This window comes from Daphnia pulicaria, chromosome 7, assembly GCF_021234035.1.
Source record: "Daphnia pulicaria isolate SC F1-1A chromosome 7, SC_F0-13Bv2, whole genome shotgun sequence".
NCBI lineage: Eukaryota > Metazoa > Arthropoda > Branchiopoda > Diplostraca > Daphniidae > Daphnia > Daphnia pulicaria.
In genome coordinates this window covers 1,162,328-1,179,779 of record NC_060919.1, presented here as the reverse complement: position 1 = coordinate 1,179,779, position 17,452 = coordinate 1,162,328, and the positions used below count along the sequence as shown (strand labels likewise).

Sequence of the window (17,452 nt, the reverse complement as noted above, 5' to 3'; positions counted from 1 at the left end):
CGAGATAACGTCAAACGCATAGAGTCAAACCGCAGTGTTTAGTTCTATACTCGCCCAGTCTGATAAAATGGTTCGATGGACGCTCACGCTTCGGTTTTGGGTCTCGCTGTTGATGATCAGTTCCGGACGATGGATTGGAATGGATGCGAGTCGAGTGACTATGACCCAATCCGGTTACAATAACTTGGTGGTGGCCATCAGTTCGAAAACGCCCGCGAGTCAATCGACAATTATCATCGACAACATTAAGGTATTTCATTCATTCATTAGGTAGTTTTGATTTAAAAAACAATTTCATTCAAAGACTTGCGTTAGAAAATGATATCGGAAGCTTCTCCGGTGCTCTACGTGGCGACCGAGAATCGAGCTTACTTCCAAAGTGTCCACATTTTAATTCCAGCCGAATGGGACCACGACAAGGCTAGTCCCAGCACTTGGGAAACGTTCAACGTCCGTAAAACAAAATTACCCCATTTCCGTCATTTCCACCCTAACGTTGATTTGTTTTTTCTTGTTTTGTTACACATTGTCACTGATGGAAATCTAGACGGCTGACGTCATCGTGGACACACCCAATCCCATGCGCAAAGATCTGCCCTACACGGAACACAACGGCAAATGCGGCGAAACTGGTCAGAGAATTCACTTCACTCCGGACTACGTGGCCACTCTCTCGGAAGGCAAGAACAATATTCAATACGGAGACCCAGGTAAATAATACATATACGTTTTGACTGAATTTGAATTTTAAATATGTATCTGTTGCTGGTGTTCCTTGTTAAAAAGGCAAAGTCTTCGTTCACGAATGGGCCCATTATCGCTACGGCATTTTCGACGAGTATGGAATGGCTGGCGGAAAGTATCCGCTCTTCTACCGCCAATCGGGCTCTTCCTTAATCGAGCCCAACATCTGCGCTAATTACCCGACCATGTTCAGCGAGTATGACATTAGAACCAACACTGCACCCTGTCAGCCCGATCCGGCCACAAACCTTTACGACGACAATTGTCGATTTAAGTTGGACCGAGATTTTTTGCCGGAAACTTCGCTGGCTTCCTATCACCAAATTAAATCAGTGAGTATTATATTGATATTTTATGTATTTTATAGACCTATCAATGAATGAGAAATTGAGTTAGTAAAGTGATGATTCATATTGCTGATTCGTGACAATTTTTAGGTGGTTCATTTTTGCAAGGACGACCAAGCGCATCCGCACAGGATGGGCACTCAAAACGAGCACAATGACAAGTGCAACGGGGAGAGCACCTGGACGGTCATCATGCGGAGCCCCGACTTTGCGGATGTAAAGTAAAAACTTGATTACTTAAACTTACAGCACGCAAGAAATAATCGCAGCAAAATGAGACGTGATTAATGGAATTACAATCGACATTGTCCAACTCAATTTTTCGTAAGAGTAGAAAGGATAAAAATACTCCACTCAATCCACTGCTGCCGACGGTATTCCGGATCGTCAAAGGGACCGTTTCGCGTTTCGTTGTCGTCATGGACGTTTCCGGCAGCATGAAAGAATACGTTAGTGGCCAGAACACAAATAATAAAATAAATTATTGTTTGAATTTCGATGGAATTTGTGCCATAATATTTGACAAAACTAGCTAACATAATCGAATATACGTTTAGAACCGGATTGGAAAATTGGACGAGTCCGTCCGCGCCTGGATCAAAACTGATTTCCCAAGCGGAAATCAATTGGGAATGGTCCAGTTCAGGTTTGTTTTAAAAATTGAAAACAGGTTACATTTTATTGCGTGAAAATTATAATCAATTGTTTGTTTGTTAATTTTTTTTATAAGTTCGAATGCTGAAATTTTAAGTGACCTGCGAATGATTGCAGACGAGAAATCACGCGAAGAAATGATGGCAAAAGTGCCCAAAGAGGTTTTCGTGGCCACTTGCATTGGGTGTGGCCTCCAACTGGCGATGCAGGTGTGTCAAACAAATTATATCATCATCAAAAGCCATCAAGCAATCGCTGCTAATTGATAATCACAATGTTTTCTCAATTGGCAGATGCTAAAGGATGGTGGGATTATCGTCTTGGTAACGGACGGCAAAAATTCACCCGGTTATCACGACATTTCTGACGTGAAGAAGGACATCGTCGATGCCAAGATCCGCGTCATCACCATCGCCTATGGGCGAGTCTAAAATTAATTGAAAATTCAATTATAGCCATTTTTATAAATTTTTCGACTGACTCGACAGGAGTGAGGCGGACAAGAATGTCGAGCATTTGGCTGACGTCACTGGCGGTAAAAGTTATTTCATCAAGGACGATGACAGCAGTGAAGCCCTACAACAGGCATTTGTGGGCGCTTCGACCTACCAGTTGACCGTGAAAAACGAGGACTTGATATTCAAATTGTTCGAAAAAGAATTGACGGCCAGTGGTGATCAAACGGATTTGACGGATGAATTCGTTGTCGACGACACAGTCGGACGAAATTTAAAATTGAGCGTATTCAACTTGGATGATGAAATGAGTGTCGAATCTGTCGAGCTAACTGGACCTGATGGCGACGTCGTGAACAATTTCGTTTTCGACACGACCACCGCTACACTCACTGTCGAATTGGCGAAGGCAAACAATACAATTCTATGCGAACAATCGTCTAGAAATTGAATTAACACGACGATATTTTACAGATCGGGCAGTGGTCCCTGAAAGTGAGCTTGAAAAGTTCCCAGTCTAAACCGGTTCTAGTCACCGTGACGACTCGGTTGCGCCCGGATGTTACAACGCCCATCAAAACTGAATGCGTTATTCCAAGTGGTATAATATTTAATTCTTTAATAATCCTTTTCTTTAGATTTTGGTTTTAAATATTTGTCCCTATATACCTGCCGTTGATTAGGAAGTGATATAAGAGACGCAAATGAGAAGAAGATTATTATTCAGGCCAAGGTTTTGAAAGGAACTCATCCAGTCACGGGAGCATCAGTCAAGTAAATTTGCCTATTTTGTTCTTAAGTTTAACTGTGTCGTTTTCATTTTCTAAACAATATCAAACGCATATTGAAGAGCTTTTGTGGTGAAACCCAACGGTGACACGGCGATCTTGGACTTGCTGGACAACGGCAGCGATGCGGATGGCACGGAAGACGATGGCGTTTATTCCAAATATTTTGCCTATCCCAATCAACAGGGACGGTACACAGTCAAGTGCCAAGTGAACAGCAATCACAAGTCATTCGAGATTCTGGGCTTTATCGGCTCGGCCAGTCCTCAACTCTTCGGTAATTCATTCATTGCGCATGTCCTTATTACATTTACAGTCGCAAATTAATTTTGTATTTATAGATCCTCAAATTGATGAGACGATCATTGGAGAAGTCGAAAGAATTCCAATGGCAGATTTTACCCGAATCGCTTCAGCTGGCTCGTTTCAGGTTTGTTTTTTTCTGACTATAAACTCATCCGGAAATGTTAATTTTTGAATTGATTCGTTGGCTCAATTAGGTGGGTATCCCAGTCTCCAGTGATGACTCCTACCCTCCAGCTAAAGTCACCGATCTGTCGGTTATGGTCGTCAACGACACCACCAAAAATATTTCAATCGCATTGAAATGGACCGCTCCAGGGGATGATCTCGATTCCGGCACAGGTCTAATTATGCTGAGTAATTTACAAAATTCGCCACTTACATTTGCCTTGGTATTTCATTTGCGCAGTTTCTTACTACGAACTCAAGTATTCCGATGTCGTCACTGATGTCATGAACTCCAACTTTAACAACGAATCTGCCATTCGGGGGAATCGATCCATCATCACGGAAGAGGATCTCGTCGCCGGTTCGCTCCAGCCGAGCCAGGCCGGCGTCCAGCAAACGGCCACATTTCAGCTGACGGACGTCCAGCGGGAGAGACCCTATTACTTGTCTCTGCGGGCCGTGGACAAGGCGGACAAAGCCGGCCAAGTGTCCAACTTGGTCGTTTTCTTCATCCCGGACAAAACGTTGGTAGTTTCAACGAGGAATACCGAAGACGACAGTTGGGAAGAAGCGAATCCTGAAGACGACAGTAATTCGGGAGAAGCGGTTGATCCCGAAATTAACATTCACATCAATTCTAATGAGCCGAGTTATCGTCTAGGTGCGTTATTAATTGCAGCGACCAGTCTGATTTTGATCGTTTGCTTGTGCGTGGCTTTGCTGATGGTCGTCGTCAAACACACGCAGGTGTACCGTTACGACGGCATTCCTGCCTAGTTCAATTCACAAATTGTTTTTCTCCACCGCGGATCTACATTTACTACATACTGTATTTGTCTTTAAATCATCCGTTTTGCTTTTTGATACATAGTTTTTTTTTACTTTACACACAATTTCTTTTGGATTAAATATTTTTCACTGAATTTCACATGAAGAAATTATCTTATAGCGAAACTAGTCTTTTCTCTCGTTTGTTTAACAATTTCAAAATTTGTAATTAATAATGCCAATTTTTGTGATGCACCGCGGAGGAGAATAAGTATATAGAGACATTTATAGCACTTTCTATTAGTTGAGTATATCCGTTTATTGTCAATACTGGCAAATGCTTTTGTAATTTTGTTTTTTAAAATATTTAGCTATTTTTAACAAGTGAAATTATTGTATCATTTAATTGGATTTGTGGAGAAAATCCGAGGAACATCAACTTTAGTAGAGAGCCTTCAGTAACTTGGTAGACACATCGGACTTGTCATCCGCAGCAGTTCCGTAATACCTTGAAACCTTCATTTAATATTTTTATTGAAATTATTATTGATATATTTTTTAAATCTGTCAGTCATATTTCTATTGGCACTTTGATTAAGTTGTAAAAAAAATTGTCACAGTTTTGATTTACCTGAACCGAGTCCGAGGTCCGCCTTCCGTCCCGTAAATTCCAAGGTAAATTCACGTATCCAGCCGACGTAGTTGACGTAAATTTGTTTTTAATCTCAGTTTCATTAGAAGATGCCATAGACTTAAAAGGCATACCGTTCTCTGGCTTGTTATTCCACGCAAATAGAAAATTACCAGCCATTATATTTGTCGACGGATAATTTGGCACTTGGAGAAAAATCGTTTAGCTCACGAGGAGACGATATATAGTTATGACACAGGTGATGGTGGCGGATGTTTCGACTGGTGTGAGCGCAAGTTCTTTTATACCACAGACTTTTTCTTCTCTCCGTTTCACCACACCGCTGGAGGATGGAAGTAACTGGACACGAGCGGTGCGTACAGGAAATTTCGAAAGTCAGCTCATGCAAATGATTAGCTACTAGCTAGCGAGACTGTTGCTATTAGATATTCCCGTGCTCCGTGAAGGACGAATGAAAGGCTCTGAAGGAAGTTGTACATGTAGGATGAACAAACTGAAATTAGGACAAAATAACTAGCGCGAAATAATTATTCAGAAACGACCAATTCAAATTATCTTAATTATAATTGGTTACATGCAATTAATAACTTATTCGTTCGTTCCGGACCACATTTAAATTTCGTGCATTGAAAATTATTTTGAAAAGTCATTTAAAAATACTTGACGGACTAGATGTGATTTGTATCAAATGAAATTTTAATCTGATTTCTCGGAAAAGAATTTCGGAAATTTGAATAACCTTCCGGTCCTTTTTTTGTTGCGGCCGTTTTTGAGTTTGACACGTGACAACTGGAGAAACCGGTGCATCAGGAAATTACAATTGTATGTTTATAATGAAATTTAATTGTAAGACGAATTTTTAATTTCATTATAAGGGTATATACCAGAGTTGTTGTAGAGGGATGAGCCCGGGTGTTCTAACAGCAAAAATAACCATTTTGTCATTGACCTACAAAGCCGTGCGGACCCTTTCACCTCTTGTTTTCTCTTACATATACTAAAGCTGTACAAGTCGGTACCAGGACTACGGCTAATTGGTTTAGAAACGTGTAACTATACAATACTATATATGAGTTTCAGCAACGTCGTGTTCTTCCGAAAACGGACGAAGGAATTGTGCCGTCAAAGGCCATGAGAGCCTCGAGCGGTATTACTACTTCCTCAGCGTTATTTTGTCTTGACAGTTGTACACCGGCAACACAGCTGTTATTTATCCACCATGTATAAACTCGCAATTTTCTCTGAGTTTTCTCTTGCGCAATATTTGCAGTAAAGGACCTTCATGCGAAATGGCGCTCGTAATACCTTCGTCCGTGCCAGCGGGCGCCTGGTACGCTCGGGAACGGTCGGCGTGACAATCACGTGCCTCAATATTAGCAATGTCTTTTATAGCAACTCTTGTCCTTGATTTGATTTTGATAGTTTTTGCCAAAGGAGCTGAATTTTTTTGGCTCATATTATATCGAGCGTATTACGTGTTTTGCTATTATGTATTCAGGTAGGATATTACATGCGCCGTCGGCGTGACTTGCAGTTTCTAGGAATCTGTTCTGCTTTATGTTTTGGCAACTTATACGCGGACCTCCAAATTGGGCGAACGGTTGGTGTCATGTAACAACATAAAATAGATGTTACCGAACATTTCAGGTTGTTTAATTGTGTTATGTATGATTGCTTTACTACATTTATGTACAGACTTAAACTTTCAAGTTTCCTTTTATACTGAACTTTTAACTCATAGAACTAAAAAAATGCGGACAAACAGTCAGAATGGATCGGGGCTGCTGTCGAGGGAAGTCATACGGATGAGAGAGAAAGGATGCACAGAACCGGCATAGTAACGGTAAATTATGCAAAGATGATGTAACGTCTCACTTTCAAAAGTCCATCATTTTCAAAAGGACTAAATCAACAGAAACAAACACATTTTTGAAAATACAAATGTTTATTTCGACCGTCATTTGTTCCTTTTTAAAAATTTCGTTCTGTGGTAAAAGCTTGCAAAAAGTATAATTGATATGTAGCTGTCGTTCTTGGCAAATGTAAGAATTCTTGGGCGTTGCCATGGTGGTTATTCCGTGCGAAATAATTCCTAAGACTAGTTTACAGGACTCCGGCGGCTTTGAGGTCTGCGAGCATCTTGACGACGTGCTCGGGCATGGGTGGAGGAGTGGGGAGGTGGTCGCCGGTGGCCTGGAATCCGTTTTCATCGGCCACCCAATTGACGGTGAGGACGACGCCGTCGGGAGTCGTGAACGAGTAGGAGCCCTTGGACACGGTCCCGATATCCTCCGGTTTGGGTCCAACTTGTTTCTGGTTGCCACTTTCAGACACTTTGGTCCCATCCGCAGACTCGAAACTGATTTTGACACATTTTTTAAAATTTTGAAATGACATTAGGATCTTAATAAGATTAACTTACTCGAAGGAGTAGCTGCCGTCGGCGTTCATTTCGCTGTTGGACGACACAATTTCGATGGGCTTCTTCCCTTATGAAAACGCCCCTATGATGAATCATTGAATATCCACTGATTTACCAATGATTTATTTGTCAATGATTTTTCAACGGCAAATTCGGACATGATATTGTTTTGACTTTCGATGACTAATTCATTGATTAAACAATGATATGTTTGCTTGATTTTGGTGATTTTATCCTGACTTCACATTGACTTTCAGTTGGTTTATCAACGATAATTATTTGTGATAAGGATTTTCCAAAGACTTTTTAAAGATTCTTCTATGATTTGTATTGATATTTGGTAAGATTTTTAGATAACGGTTCAATGATTTTGAAATTACTTTAAGCTGCTATTTCATTGACATTTTATATGACTCTTTAAATTACTTTTTAATGACTATATTATATATGATTGTTAATGACTTTCTAATGGCGTTATTAGGATATTTATTAGATAATTTCATGGATTCCAAATGATAATCGATTGAAAAAAATGTGACTTTTAATTGACTTGTATTTCTATTTCGTGGTGATGTTTAATGACATTTACGAAAAGGAACAGCGCAGAACATTCAAATATTTCAACTATTCGTTGAATCATCCGTTGATTTCTCCATGGCGTTGGCTTTTCGCTTCAGATCTCGTACTTTATATCCTAGGATGGTTAAGATTTTCTTCCGGTCTGACTCCGGAAAGCGGGCCATGACAAATTCTAAAACAGGCATAGTGCCAAGCACTCTTTTATACACATAATAAAAAAATGAAAGAATTAAGATTGCATACCGCATATATCGTCTACTTTGTCTGCGTCCAATTTCGGGTCGTCTTTGGATAACTGCTGATTTCCTCCTTTTACAACTGACTTTGCCAATACTTCATTAGGGAAGCAAAATGTAAGGCAAGCTCTTGCAAGTAATGAGGACTTGTATTTGCTTTTCAATTCCCTTTCTTGTTTTGTGTTTAAATTAAGCTTCGCCTGCAAAACATGGTAAATAGTAAAAGTACTGGGACTAAATATAAATAATAAGACTCACCACTGTAGAAATCACTTCATCCTTCCATTCCGCTATTGGCTCAGAGGCTTTGTTGGATTTAGAAGATCTTGCAGTTTCTTCGATCTTTTCCGGCAAAGCTGTAATGATATTAATGAAAAGATATAAAGCATTCGGTGGGGAAATAAATAATTACTTTTTGTTACTTGTTTGCAAGAATAAGTTCAGTTTAGTTAATTTAGCAATCTCTGAATCCTTTTCTTTCAGCTCAGCCTGTGCTAGATCAATCTCTGAATCCTTTTCTTTCAGCTCAGCCTGTGCTAGAGCAATCTCTGAATCCTTTTCTTTCAGCTCAGCCTGTGTCATTTGTTTGTAGTTTTCGAATTGTTTCTTTGTTTCTTGTAATTCTCTCTCTGTTTTGAAAATTTTGTTAATGTATACATCCTTTTCACGTGCATCTTCACTTCCCGATTCGTGCTTGTCTTCCTTGCCATCTTTCCTGCCATTTTTCCTGCCATCTTTCTTGCCATCTTCCTTACCATCTGTCTCATCTTCTTCCTCATCTTCACATGTGTCATCTGTTAGTTTGGTTTCATTATCTTCATTTGAATCACTATCTGAGACCTGTTTATCTTCTTCAGCCTCTTCCTTAGCCTCTTTCTCTAACATTTCCATAAATTCTTCAACATGTTTCTTGGCATCGTGGTTGCACAAAGCTTTTGTTCCTTTTAATCAGACATGACAAGTATAAATATCAAAAAATTAAAAAAATTTCTAAGAATACTGTATTACCATGCCTCAAAACACGTCCCAGATGCAGTTGAAATTCATCGTCAGATATGGAGAGTCTATCTTCAATTGATGCTTCGATTCTGGGATTGTATAATTGATTTTTATCAATCACAGTGGCATCTGGCTGTACACTGTAGGCCACTTTACCTCGAACTAAGAATTAATAATATAAAATAATTAGTTGTGTACGTCAAGGGTTTTTACAGACAGTAAAAAAAAATTACCTTTCTTACTCCACACTACAAGTACGAATTGTGAAGTTTTAACGTTCTTATCTGAATCCTTTTTTGAACTTTTAACGTTCTTATCTGAATCCTTTTTTGAAGTTTTAACGTTCTTATCTGAATCCTTTTTTGAAGTTTTAACGTTCTTATCTGAATCCTTTTTGGGAGGCATAGTAGATGATAGCCAAAAAACATCACTGAATAGCGTAAGAAGTAAGAACGTAACGTGTAAGAACTAAGAAGACGCTTTTTAGCAGAAAACTATCTAAGAATTGTCATTTGGTAGAGACCGTTGCCAAACTTTATCTACTGCTTGGCAGTTGCCAAATTTAACTAAATATGTCACCAAAGCCGTTAGGTGGCTAATTGATGAAAAACGTAACCTAATAAATGAAGGCCGTCATATTGACTGATTGATGCCTTTGTTTAGTAGGTTACAAAAATTGCAGTCGATATATTTTTAATTGTTGCATTGGGAAATGGCGAATCGTGGTCCCTATAAGCGTTACGAGGAACACGGATCACAACACTCTGTTCCTCGACAAACGTTACATAGCCGCCGAATACAAGAACGTCAACGTAACGAAAATATTGGTATGTGTAGACTCAATTAAAGGATCTCTTTAGCTAATCCCCAAAATTTATATTCAACATAGCCCATAAGAATCATTAATTGCATTGAACATTCCATGATAAGGTAATTCGAGATGTCAGCCAATCATAATCAAAACATCACTTTAGTAATTTTAATTGGCGATGCTATGATTATCAACTGATTTTTTAGTTTGAAAGTCGATCATGATGTTAGCCAATCATTATATCAAAATAATATATTTCTAAAGATATTCAGGAAGATGTCCCAGAAAATACTCAAGAAGGGTTTCCTCAAGAAGATTATATTATAAACGACCAGGAATCATTACAATCATTTAATAGCGATATTTCAGGTAGTTTATTAAAGATTTTTAGACTTTCTGAAATTACGTGAAATTTGTAATATTTATAAAGCCTGTTTGTTTAGATGTAGAAAGCGTGTCGTCAATTGACACATCACTAGATCAAAATTTTGATAGTGGTTCTGACGAAAACTCTTATCATTCATCTGAAAGCTCGCCTGAATTTGAAGATTTACAATCCGAATCTAGTAACGAGGAAGATGATACCGAGGAAATTGATAACGACAATAACACAGATCCTTCGGCATCGACATTCATCGACCCAATTTGGTCTCGTCCAATATATGCAGACAGCAATGTCTCGATATTGCTTGCTGTCATTCTGATCTCTTCTTTCAAAACAACAACAGGATTAACCCGTCAAGGTTTGCAAAATCTACTGGATTTACTTCTATTACTTATGCCTGGAGACTGCAAGCTTCCAAAAACAGCATTTCTTTTTGAAAAAGTTATTCCACAACTCCAACCAATTCCGCGGTATTTCTGTCCATATTGTTCAGAACCCCTAATTGAGAGTGAAACAAGCACTTTCTTTTGCAATTGCAAGAACGAAATTTTGACAAAGAAAACGCTTATCAAAAGGAGGTGCTACTACCTGCAATTTTCAATTGAGGAACAGATTAGAAGGTTTTTGCAAGATTACGAACTTGGCGAGCAACTTGTGAAACACACCGATGCAGAAAGAACTCCTAACAAAATTCGGGACATATATGACGGCACCCTCTACAGATCTTACCGTAATGGATTGCTACTGCTGGGTCGCGCTCTCTCTCTCATTTATAACACTGATGGCGCTCCAGTTTTCAATTCTAATACCACGTCCATGTGGCCAGGACAGTTTCTTATTGCGGAACTTCCACCATATCTGAGAAAAAAGTTCATTGTGCTTGGTTATTTATGGATTGGGCCAGGAAAACCAACCAAAATTGATGCTATACTCAGAGGAATGGTAGACGAACTTAAAAAACTTTCCTCACGTGGATTTCAGTGGCTTTTAAATGGTCAGTTGATTACCTCTACTGTTGATCTCATTTGCGTGTCAGTTGATAGCATCGCCCGTGCTCCACTTCAGAACTTCATCCAGTTTAATGGGCGTTACGGATGTCCGTGGTGTTTGCATCCTGGTAAAACTGTGAAATCAAAATCAGAGAAAGGAATTGTGAATGCTTATTTCTACAAAAGAAATGGTTTCCCTCTACGAACGAAGAGCTCAACCTTAAAAGATGCTCGTCTTGCTAAATTGTCATTAAAGCCCGTTCTTGGTGTGAAATCGTCTTCTATTCTGAACGAACTCCCTTTTTTTGACATCATTACTGCATTCGTTGGGGATTCTCTCCATTGTGTTGATCAAGGAGTAATGAAGCAGCTTGCCGATCTCTGGTTTTCTTCATCAAACTCAAAAAAAAAATATTATATCGGAAAACCACTCACTATTGAACTAATTGATAGTTTGCTTTTACTTGTAAGACCTCCGTCTAACATAACCAGATTGTACTGCTCATTGTTTAAGCGAGCTTTCTGGAAAGGGTCAGAATGGCGTAATTTTCTGTTCTATTACGGCCCATTGGTATTAAAGGACATTCTTCCTGCCCGATTTTATAACCACTTTCTTCTGCTTTCCGAGGCTATATATACCCTGAGCCAAAAAGAAATTTTGTATTCTGAAGTTCGAAAAGCTATTGTACTTCTTGATAAGTTTGTTGAAGATTTTGAACGTTTATATGGCATTGTTAATATGACGTTCAATGTACACCAGTTACTGCATCTCGGGGAATGTGTTTACCGATGGGGTCCATTGTGGGTTTACTCTACTTATACCTTTGAAGACAACAACGGAAATCTGCTGAAAATGTTTAATGGTACACAGGCTGTTGACATACAAATTGCAAAGAAGTTCGTGCAATGTCAACAGCTTAGAGGACTAACAAGAAAGCACATCGACTTCTCAATAGATCCAGAAATTTTACAATTACAGCAAAGATTGTTGGGCGAGTTTGTCCCGACTAAAAAGGCCATTCGATGTCATGGTGGTGCTGTTCTTATGGGTGCTTCAACAATGATGGTGCTAAGTGTCAGTGAAAACCGTTTAGTCAAAGAAATGAGTAATGTAAGCTTTAAAACAACTTGTAGATCTTTCAAAAAACTGTTGACCCAGAGAGATGTACTAACTGTTGTTGATTTTCATATCAACAAAAAGAAAAAAAAAGCCAGACGTCAAAATTCAATTGTTTTATTGCATAACGGAATGTTTTCCACAATTACCAAGATTGTTTTATTGGATTCCTGTAATGATGTTCATGAAATGGATGTCATGTTTGGCCATCGTATTGATTGTAGTAACGCTATGAGTACAACTAGCAAATACCAATTAATGGAGTTTAAGGAAGAAAAAGAAAAGATTTTGTTTCTTCCCCGTCATGTGAAATCCAAATGTGTTTATTTAAAAAAAAATGAAAAATATTATTTATCTACATTATCAAATATAATAGATAGAGATTAGTTGTTTCCCATTGCATACTATATATTTTGAGATGTCTATTGAAAAAGTTTTTTTCTTACAGAGCTATCACCTGTATGTTTCTCAAATAAATAATAGTGGTGCATTAAAACTGAATATTTTATTTATTATTTTTATTTCAAGCTACAAATTTACAATTAAACAAGTTTATTCTATTTTCTTACTTTGAAAATTGAAAATAATTTTATTGTGATATGGGGCACAACACCAGAGGGCTAGGCCAAACAACTGTGACAGCACTCAAACATATAGGCCACGATCGCATAGTTAAATGCCATAATATAACCTGCATCATCGTGCTCTGCTGACTTCTGTGCATTCTCTTATTTTCAGCTTTATAGAAACTCTCGCTTACACACTCCCATATAGTTGGCAATTGGCATTTACCATTAAAAAAAACAAGTACTTTTTCCCATTTATATTGTGGAAATCAAATGTGTTTCAAAAGAAAACAAAAATTAGCCTTTTTTGCGATATTTATGGGGTTGAACAATTGTAGAAAAGACTTCGTCTAGTTGATAAGCGATGTCGATGCCAGCAAGTCGCTCCAATTCGTTTTTATCGGCTATAGGTAAATTTTAAAAAAAATTGGGTTATCCTTACAATCATACTGGCTAGCTGTTAAATGTAAGTTAATTACCTCCAACACTTAGAACTCTATAGAGCTCGCCTGGATACAGAGAAGGGATGAGACCACTTCTTCCTGGGAAATCCAACAATATGCGTGGAACTTCTTCTACGGGAATTATTTCGTAGTCATAATGCGATCTGACCATTACTACAGCGTATTGTGCTTCCATTGTCCAAAATTAAGCCCGGTACTACTGTTCTCTACTTGGCGTCTGGCTAACTAGATAGCTGTAAGGAATATGAAATATGCACTCTAGACTGGGTTGCCATTTTGCCTGTCACAATTTACGTCAAGCCATTGATTATCCGATAAGTTAACCGAGCTTAACTATTTTACGTTAAATTAACGCGTTAATTATAGCGTCCGGAAAATTAGGCATTTAAAGTTTTTTGGTTGCAAGTGAAAAACACCTTTGCTGAAAGAAGTATAGTCGATCGAATGATGGAACGAGATATCGTTAAGTAAAAATGTCTCATGTTGTACGATGTATGTTACTTATGTGGATCGGGATTAACAATCGTTAACGTGATGTTCACGTTATCTATTAAAGTTAACGTCACATCACTACGTCAAGGCCATTGAATTGCCTCTAGCATCACAGACGAAACTCAAAAGTGACACAATCAGTATTATTGACAAGTGATTTCTGGATGAATTTACCTTCTCTCCACTGGATTTATGAATCGTGCTTTTCACGTTCTTTTTTCTGAAGAATCATTGACTTATATGATTTGGTTGCGTCGAAATAAATGATATTGGGGTAATTTTTGTACTTCCATATGTAAGATCCATACTGCGTTTGTAGTCATCATTGTTAATATCAGTTTCAATGTGCAACCATAGGCCAATGGTTATCGCACGCTCCTATAGATTGAAAGGTGCCGTGTTCAATCCCAGATCGGGGCTTATAAAAATGAACCAATGAAAATAACTCTAAGTATGATCTCAGTTGGGATCTTCTTCATATAATGATGGTAAGACGGATGGTAGTCTTGGTTTAACGCGAAAGCGACTCCTAGGCGAACAACGCAATCATCGTAAATATGAAAGAAGATACCATGGATTTTGGAAAAATGGATGAGAAAAAAATTGTAAATTGACTTATCATAGAAAATCATCGCCAGTGATAGTTGCGTGACATTCTTACTGACATTCGATGACATTTCAGACTGTCTATTGATTTGTTTATGATTTTCGTTGATCTGCAGTGACTATGCCATGATTTTTCCGTGACAAAGTTGATAAAGTTATCCCAAATGATGCTATCGCGATGTTTCATTGACAAATTTATGCTCAGTCAATAATAGTCACCGGATTGTCATGACTTTCAGTCGAATGATAAAACAATGCCAGAGGCAGAACACCAATGATAAGTCAACTCTATTGATTTTACAGTGATTTCCTCAATTCTCTAGTTCATCCGGGTTCATCAGTGAAAAGTATACCACATTTGAAATAGTGATATTTTACTGATATTCTCTTGACTTTATATACGTCATGTAGTTTGACTTTGCGATGATTATTCCGTGACACAAAGTCGATCAGAGTTGTCAATAACAAATCATTACAAAAATCAACAGAACGATTTTCATTAATAATTTTGTGATTATTATCTGATACTTTTATTTCATTGACTTTCATTGACTCCATAATTATTCAAAATGACACTATCACGATGTTTTAATGACATATTTTATGCTCAATGTCAGTCAATAGGCACAAGATTTTCCATGAAATTTCAATTTCAATGATTTTCTAATGATATATCTATCCAATTGATTTTACAGTGATTTGTTATATTTTTACTTATTGATAAGCCGAAAAATATAGCATGACATTGCATTGATTTAAGTAAAAATTAAGAATTATATTACTACCTAACTATCAGTGGAAAATCATCGTAATGATACATCAGTGATTTCGAAATGATAGGCTACAAATGTATGCCTTTAATATAATATGAAGTTTGTTCTTGTAGCACCATAGGCAAGTGGTTATCGCACTAACCAGTAGTACAAGAGGTACCGTGTTCAAACCCAGAACCGGTCTAACCGCCTCTTCTACTTTCCCAGGCCTAATAACGTGGACATGGTGTTCTGAATATTATTCAACAAGACTGTAGCTAATTCTGAGTGTGCACTCAGTTGGTAACTTCTGTCATATGATGATGGTAAGACGGGTGGTAGTCGAGGTTTAACGCGAAAGCGACTCCTAGGCGAACAGCGCAATCATCGAATATGTGAAAGAAGTTACTGATCTTTTAACAATTCGGCGGTTAAAGTTTATTTACTTAAAAAATAATCTCGAAATCATTGATAAATCATCATTCCAATGGGTCACTATTTAATTGACAACCAAACGATAAGTAATAAGTCACTGACGGTTAAGTTATGTTCGAAAATAAAGTCAAGGAAATATCAGTGCAAGGTCACAAACGAATTTTTCTATTTGAATAGTTCTAGGTTTGAACACAGCACCTCTTGTACAACTAGATAGTGCGATAACCACTTGCCTATGGCGATACATGTACAATCATTATATTCTATTAAACGCATACATTTGTAGCCTATCATTTCGAAATCACTGATGCATCATTACGATGATTTTCCACTGATAGTTAGGTGGTAATATACTTTATCATTTTTACAACAATCAATGCAAAGTCATGCTATATTTTTCGGCTTGTCACGGAATAAGAATAATCATCGCAAAGTCACACTAAATGACGTATATAAAGTTAAGAGAATATCAGTAAAATATCACTATATCAAACGTGCTATACTATTCAATGATGAACGCGGATGAACTAGAGAATTGAGGAAATCACTGTAAAATCAATAGAGTTGACTTATCATTATAAAATCATTGGATTGAAATTTAATTGACAATCCAGTGATGGTTGGTTGTAAAGTTAAAAGAATATCAGAAAGATATCAGTTTAGAAAACTTAGGTTTTTACAGAAAATCATTGGTTAATCATCCGACTGACATGTCATAACAATCCAGTGACTATTATTGACTGAGCATAAGTTTGTCGATGAAACATCGGGATAGCATCATTTGGGATAAAATCATGTAGTCAATGAAAGTCAATGAAATAACAAGTGTAAATTAATAATCACAAAATGATCAATGCAAATACGTTCAATTGATTTTTATATGATGTTCTACTGATAACTTGATCGACTTTGTCACGGAAAAATCATGGCATAGTCACATCATGTGACAAACAAATGATGATTGAATGATTCTTTTGGACTCTGCCGAATTTTCATAACTTCATTTGATTTACAAATGATAGTCAGATGATTTTTTTTAATGATTGTCATTGACTCGTTTTTCACAGTGACTTTCCATTGACTTTTTAACCCATCAATTGACGTTCTTATGATTATTACTTGATGTTCAGCGACTTTCATTGATTTTTAATGACAATTCCCGATAAATGTTTGATTTTTATTGACTCATTTTCATAAGGGTTATCTCCTTGAGGTGCGGCGAGGGCCACGGTCAAGAAAGCGAAAGCGATGATCTGCCATTTGTAACGTGAAGTAGTAAAGGGAATTTATTTAGTAACATTTATTTATCTCAGAATCCAAATCGAATTAAATTAAATTTTTTTGAATTTAAAGTTTCAAAATAACTTACGAATTTCATTTTTTAGTTGTTGGTGAGGTTGTACTATACTGCACTGCTTAAGACTGTTGAAAGAATTCTGTGAGGATGGTTCGAATGGTGTCTGCCTTTTATATTTGGCATTTGAATGAAAGTGAGTGGGGAGGTGATCGAGACCTTGTTCATTGCAAACATTCTCTTCTTCTTCAGCTGGGGGGGCTTTGTAGAACTAATCGTATGCAATAAAAGGGAAAGGAAATGTTTGCAAATCTTCCTCTATTCGCTTCATAACACATAAATAATAATAGTGATATCTGCGAACTAAAGCTGTTACGATAATGTTATAAGGTTATTTAATCCCTTTATGTCTGCCAATTTATTCGC

General features: G+C 37.6%; 2 protein-coding genes and 2 long non-coding RNA genes across 5 annotated transcripts; 2 read left to right on the top strand and 2 right to left on the bottom strand.

Annotated features, from left to right (window-relative positions):
• Positions 1-71: 71 nt before the first annotated feature.
• LOC124349435 (calcium-activated chloride channel regulator 4-like) lies at positions 72-4,425 on the top strand. Of its 2 annotated transcripts, none has more exons than XM_046800036.1 (16): positions 72-250; positions 316-450; positions 548-710; positions 787-1,076; positions 1,182-1,312; positions 1,426-1,540; positions 1,649-1,737; positions 1,822-1,954; positions 2,039-2,166; positions 2,234-2,609; positions 2,675-2,801; positions 2,884-2,974; positions 3,051-3,265; positions 3,330-3,418; positions 3,489-3,633; positions 3,701-4,425. In XM_046800036.1, exons 1-16 carry the CDS (start codon positions 113-115, stop codon positions 4,234-4,236), a joined length of 2,901 nt encoding a protein of 966 aa, XP_046655992.1. In that variant the 5' UTR covers positions 72-112; the 3' UTR covers positions 4,237-4,425. The 2 variants fall into 2 exon arrangements, with proteins under 2 accessions (XP_046655992.1, XP_046655993.1); XM_046800037.1 differs by having other exon boundaries at positions 305-450; positions 3,701-4,424.
• Positions 4,426-4,590: 165 nt separating this feature from the next.
• On the bottom strand, positions 4,591-6,237 carry LOC124350203. The gene is made up of 3 exons (XR_006920447.1): positions 5,764-6,237; positions 4,859-5,668; positions 4,591-4,743 (listed from the first exon to the last, which is right to left on the bottom strand). It is a non-coding gene; the product is annotated as an uncharacterized LOC124350203 (long non-coding RNA).
• A 189-nt stretch (positions 6,238-6,426) lies between these two features.
• On the top strand, positions 6,427-7,146 carry LOC124350507. Its single transcript, XR_006921040.1, has 2 exons — positions 6,427-6,526; positions 6,621-7,146. It is a non-coding gene; the product is annotated as an uncharacterized LOC124350507 (long non-coding RNA).
• LOC124350159 (larval cuticle protein LCP-22-like) lies at positions 6,806-17,162 on the bottom strand. Its single transcript, XM_046801198.1, has 4 exons — positions 17,102-17,162; positions 16,935-16,985; positions 7,302-7,366; positions 6,806-7,238 (listed from the first exon to the last, which is right to left on the bottom strand). The coding sequence occupies exons 1-4, from the start codon at positions 17,108-17,110 to the stop codon at positions 6,983-6,985; spliced, it is 381 nt and encodes a 126-aa protein (XP_046657154.1). The 5' UTR covers positions 17,111-17,162; the 3' UTR covers positions 6,806-6,982.
• Positions 17,163-17,452: the final 290 nt, after the last annotated feature.

What these genes read in the sequence shown, in the direction of transcription:
- LOC124349435 (XM_046800036.1), top strand. Translation starts at nt 113, where the DNA reads ATGATCAGTTCCGGACGATGGATTGGAATGGATGCGAGTCGAGTGACT. An exon ending in TCACTGTCGAATTGGCGAAG is followed by an intron (nt 2,610 to 2,674) that starts GCAAACAATACA and finishes GATATTTTACAG; the next exon opens with ATCGGGCAGTGGTCCCTGAA. An exon ending in TGATCTCGATTCCGGCACAG is followed by an intron (nt 3,634 to 3,700) that starts GTCTAATTATGC and finishes TCATTTGCGCAG; the next exon opens with TTTCTTACTACGAACTCAAG.
- LOC124350159 (XM_046801198.1), bottom strand. An exon ending in TCGCCGCACCTCAAGGAGAT is followed by an intron (nt 7,367 to 16,934) that starts AACCCTTATGAA and finishes TTTTCATAAGGG; the next exon opens with AAGAAGCCCATCGAAATTGT. An exon ending in GACGGCAGCTACTCCTTCGA is followed by an intron (nt 7,239 to 7,301) that starts GTAAGTTAATCT and finishes TGTCAAAATCAG; the next exon opens with TTTCGAGTCTGCGGATGGGA.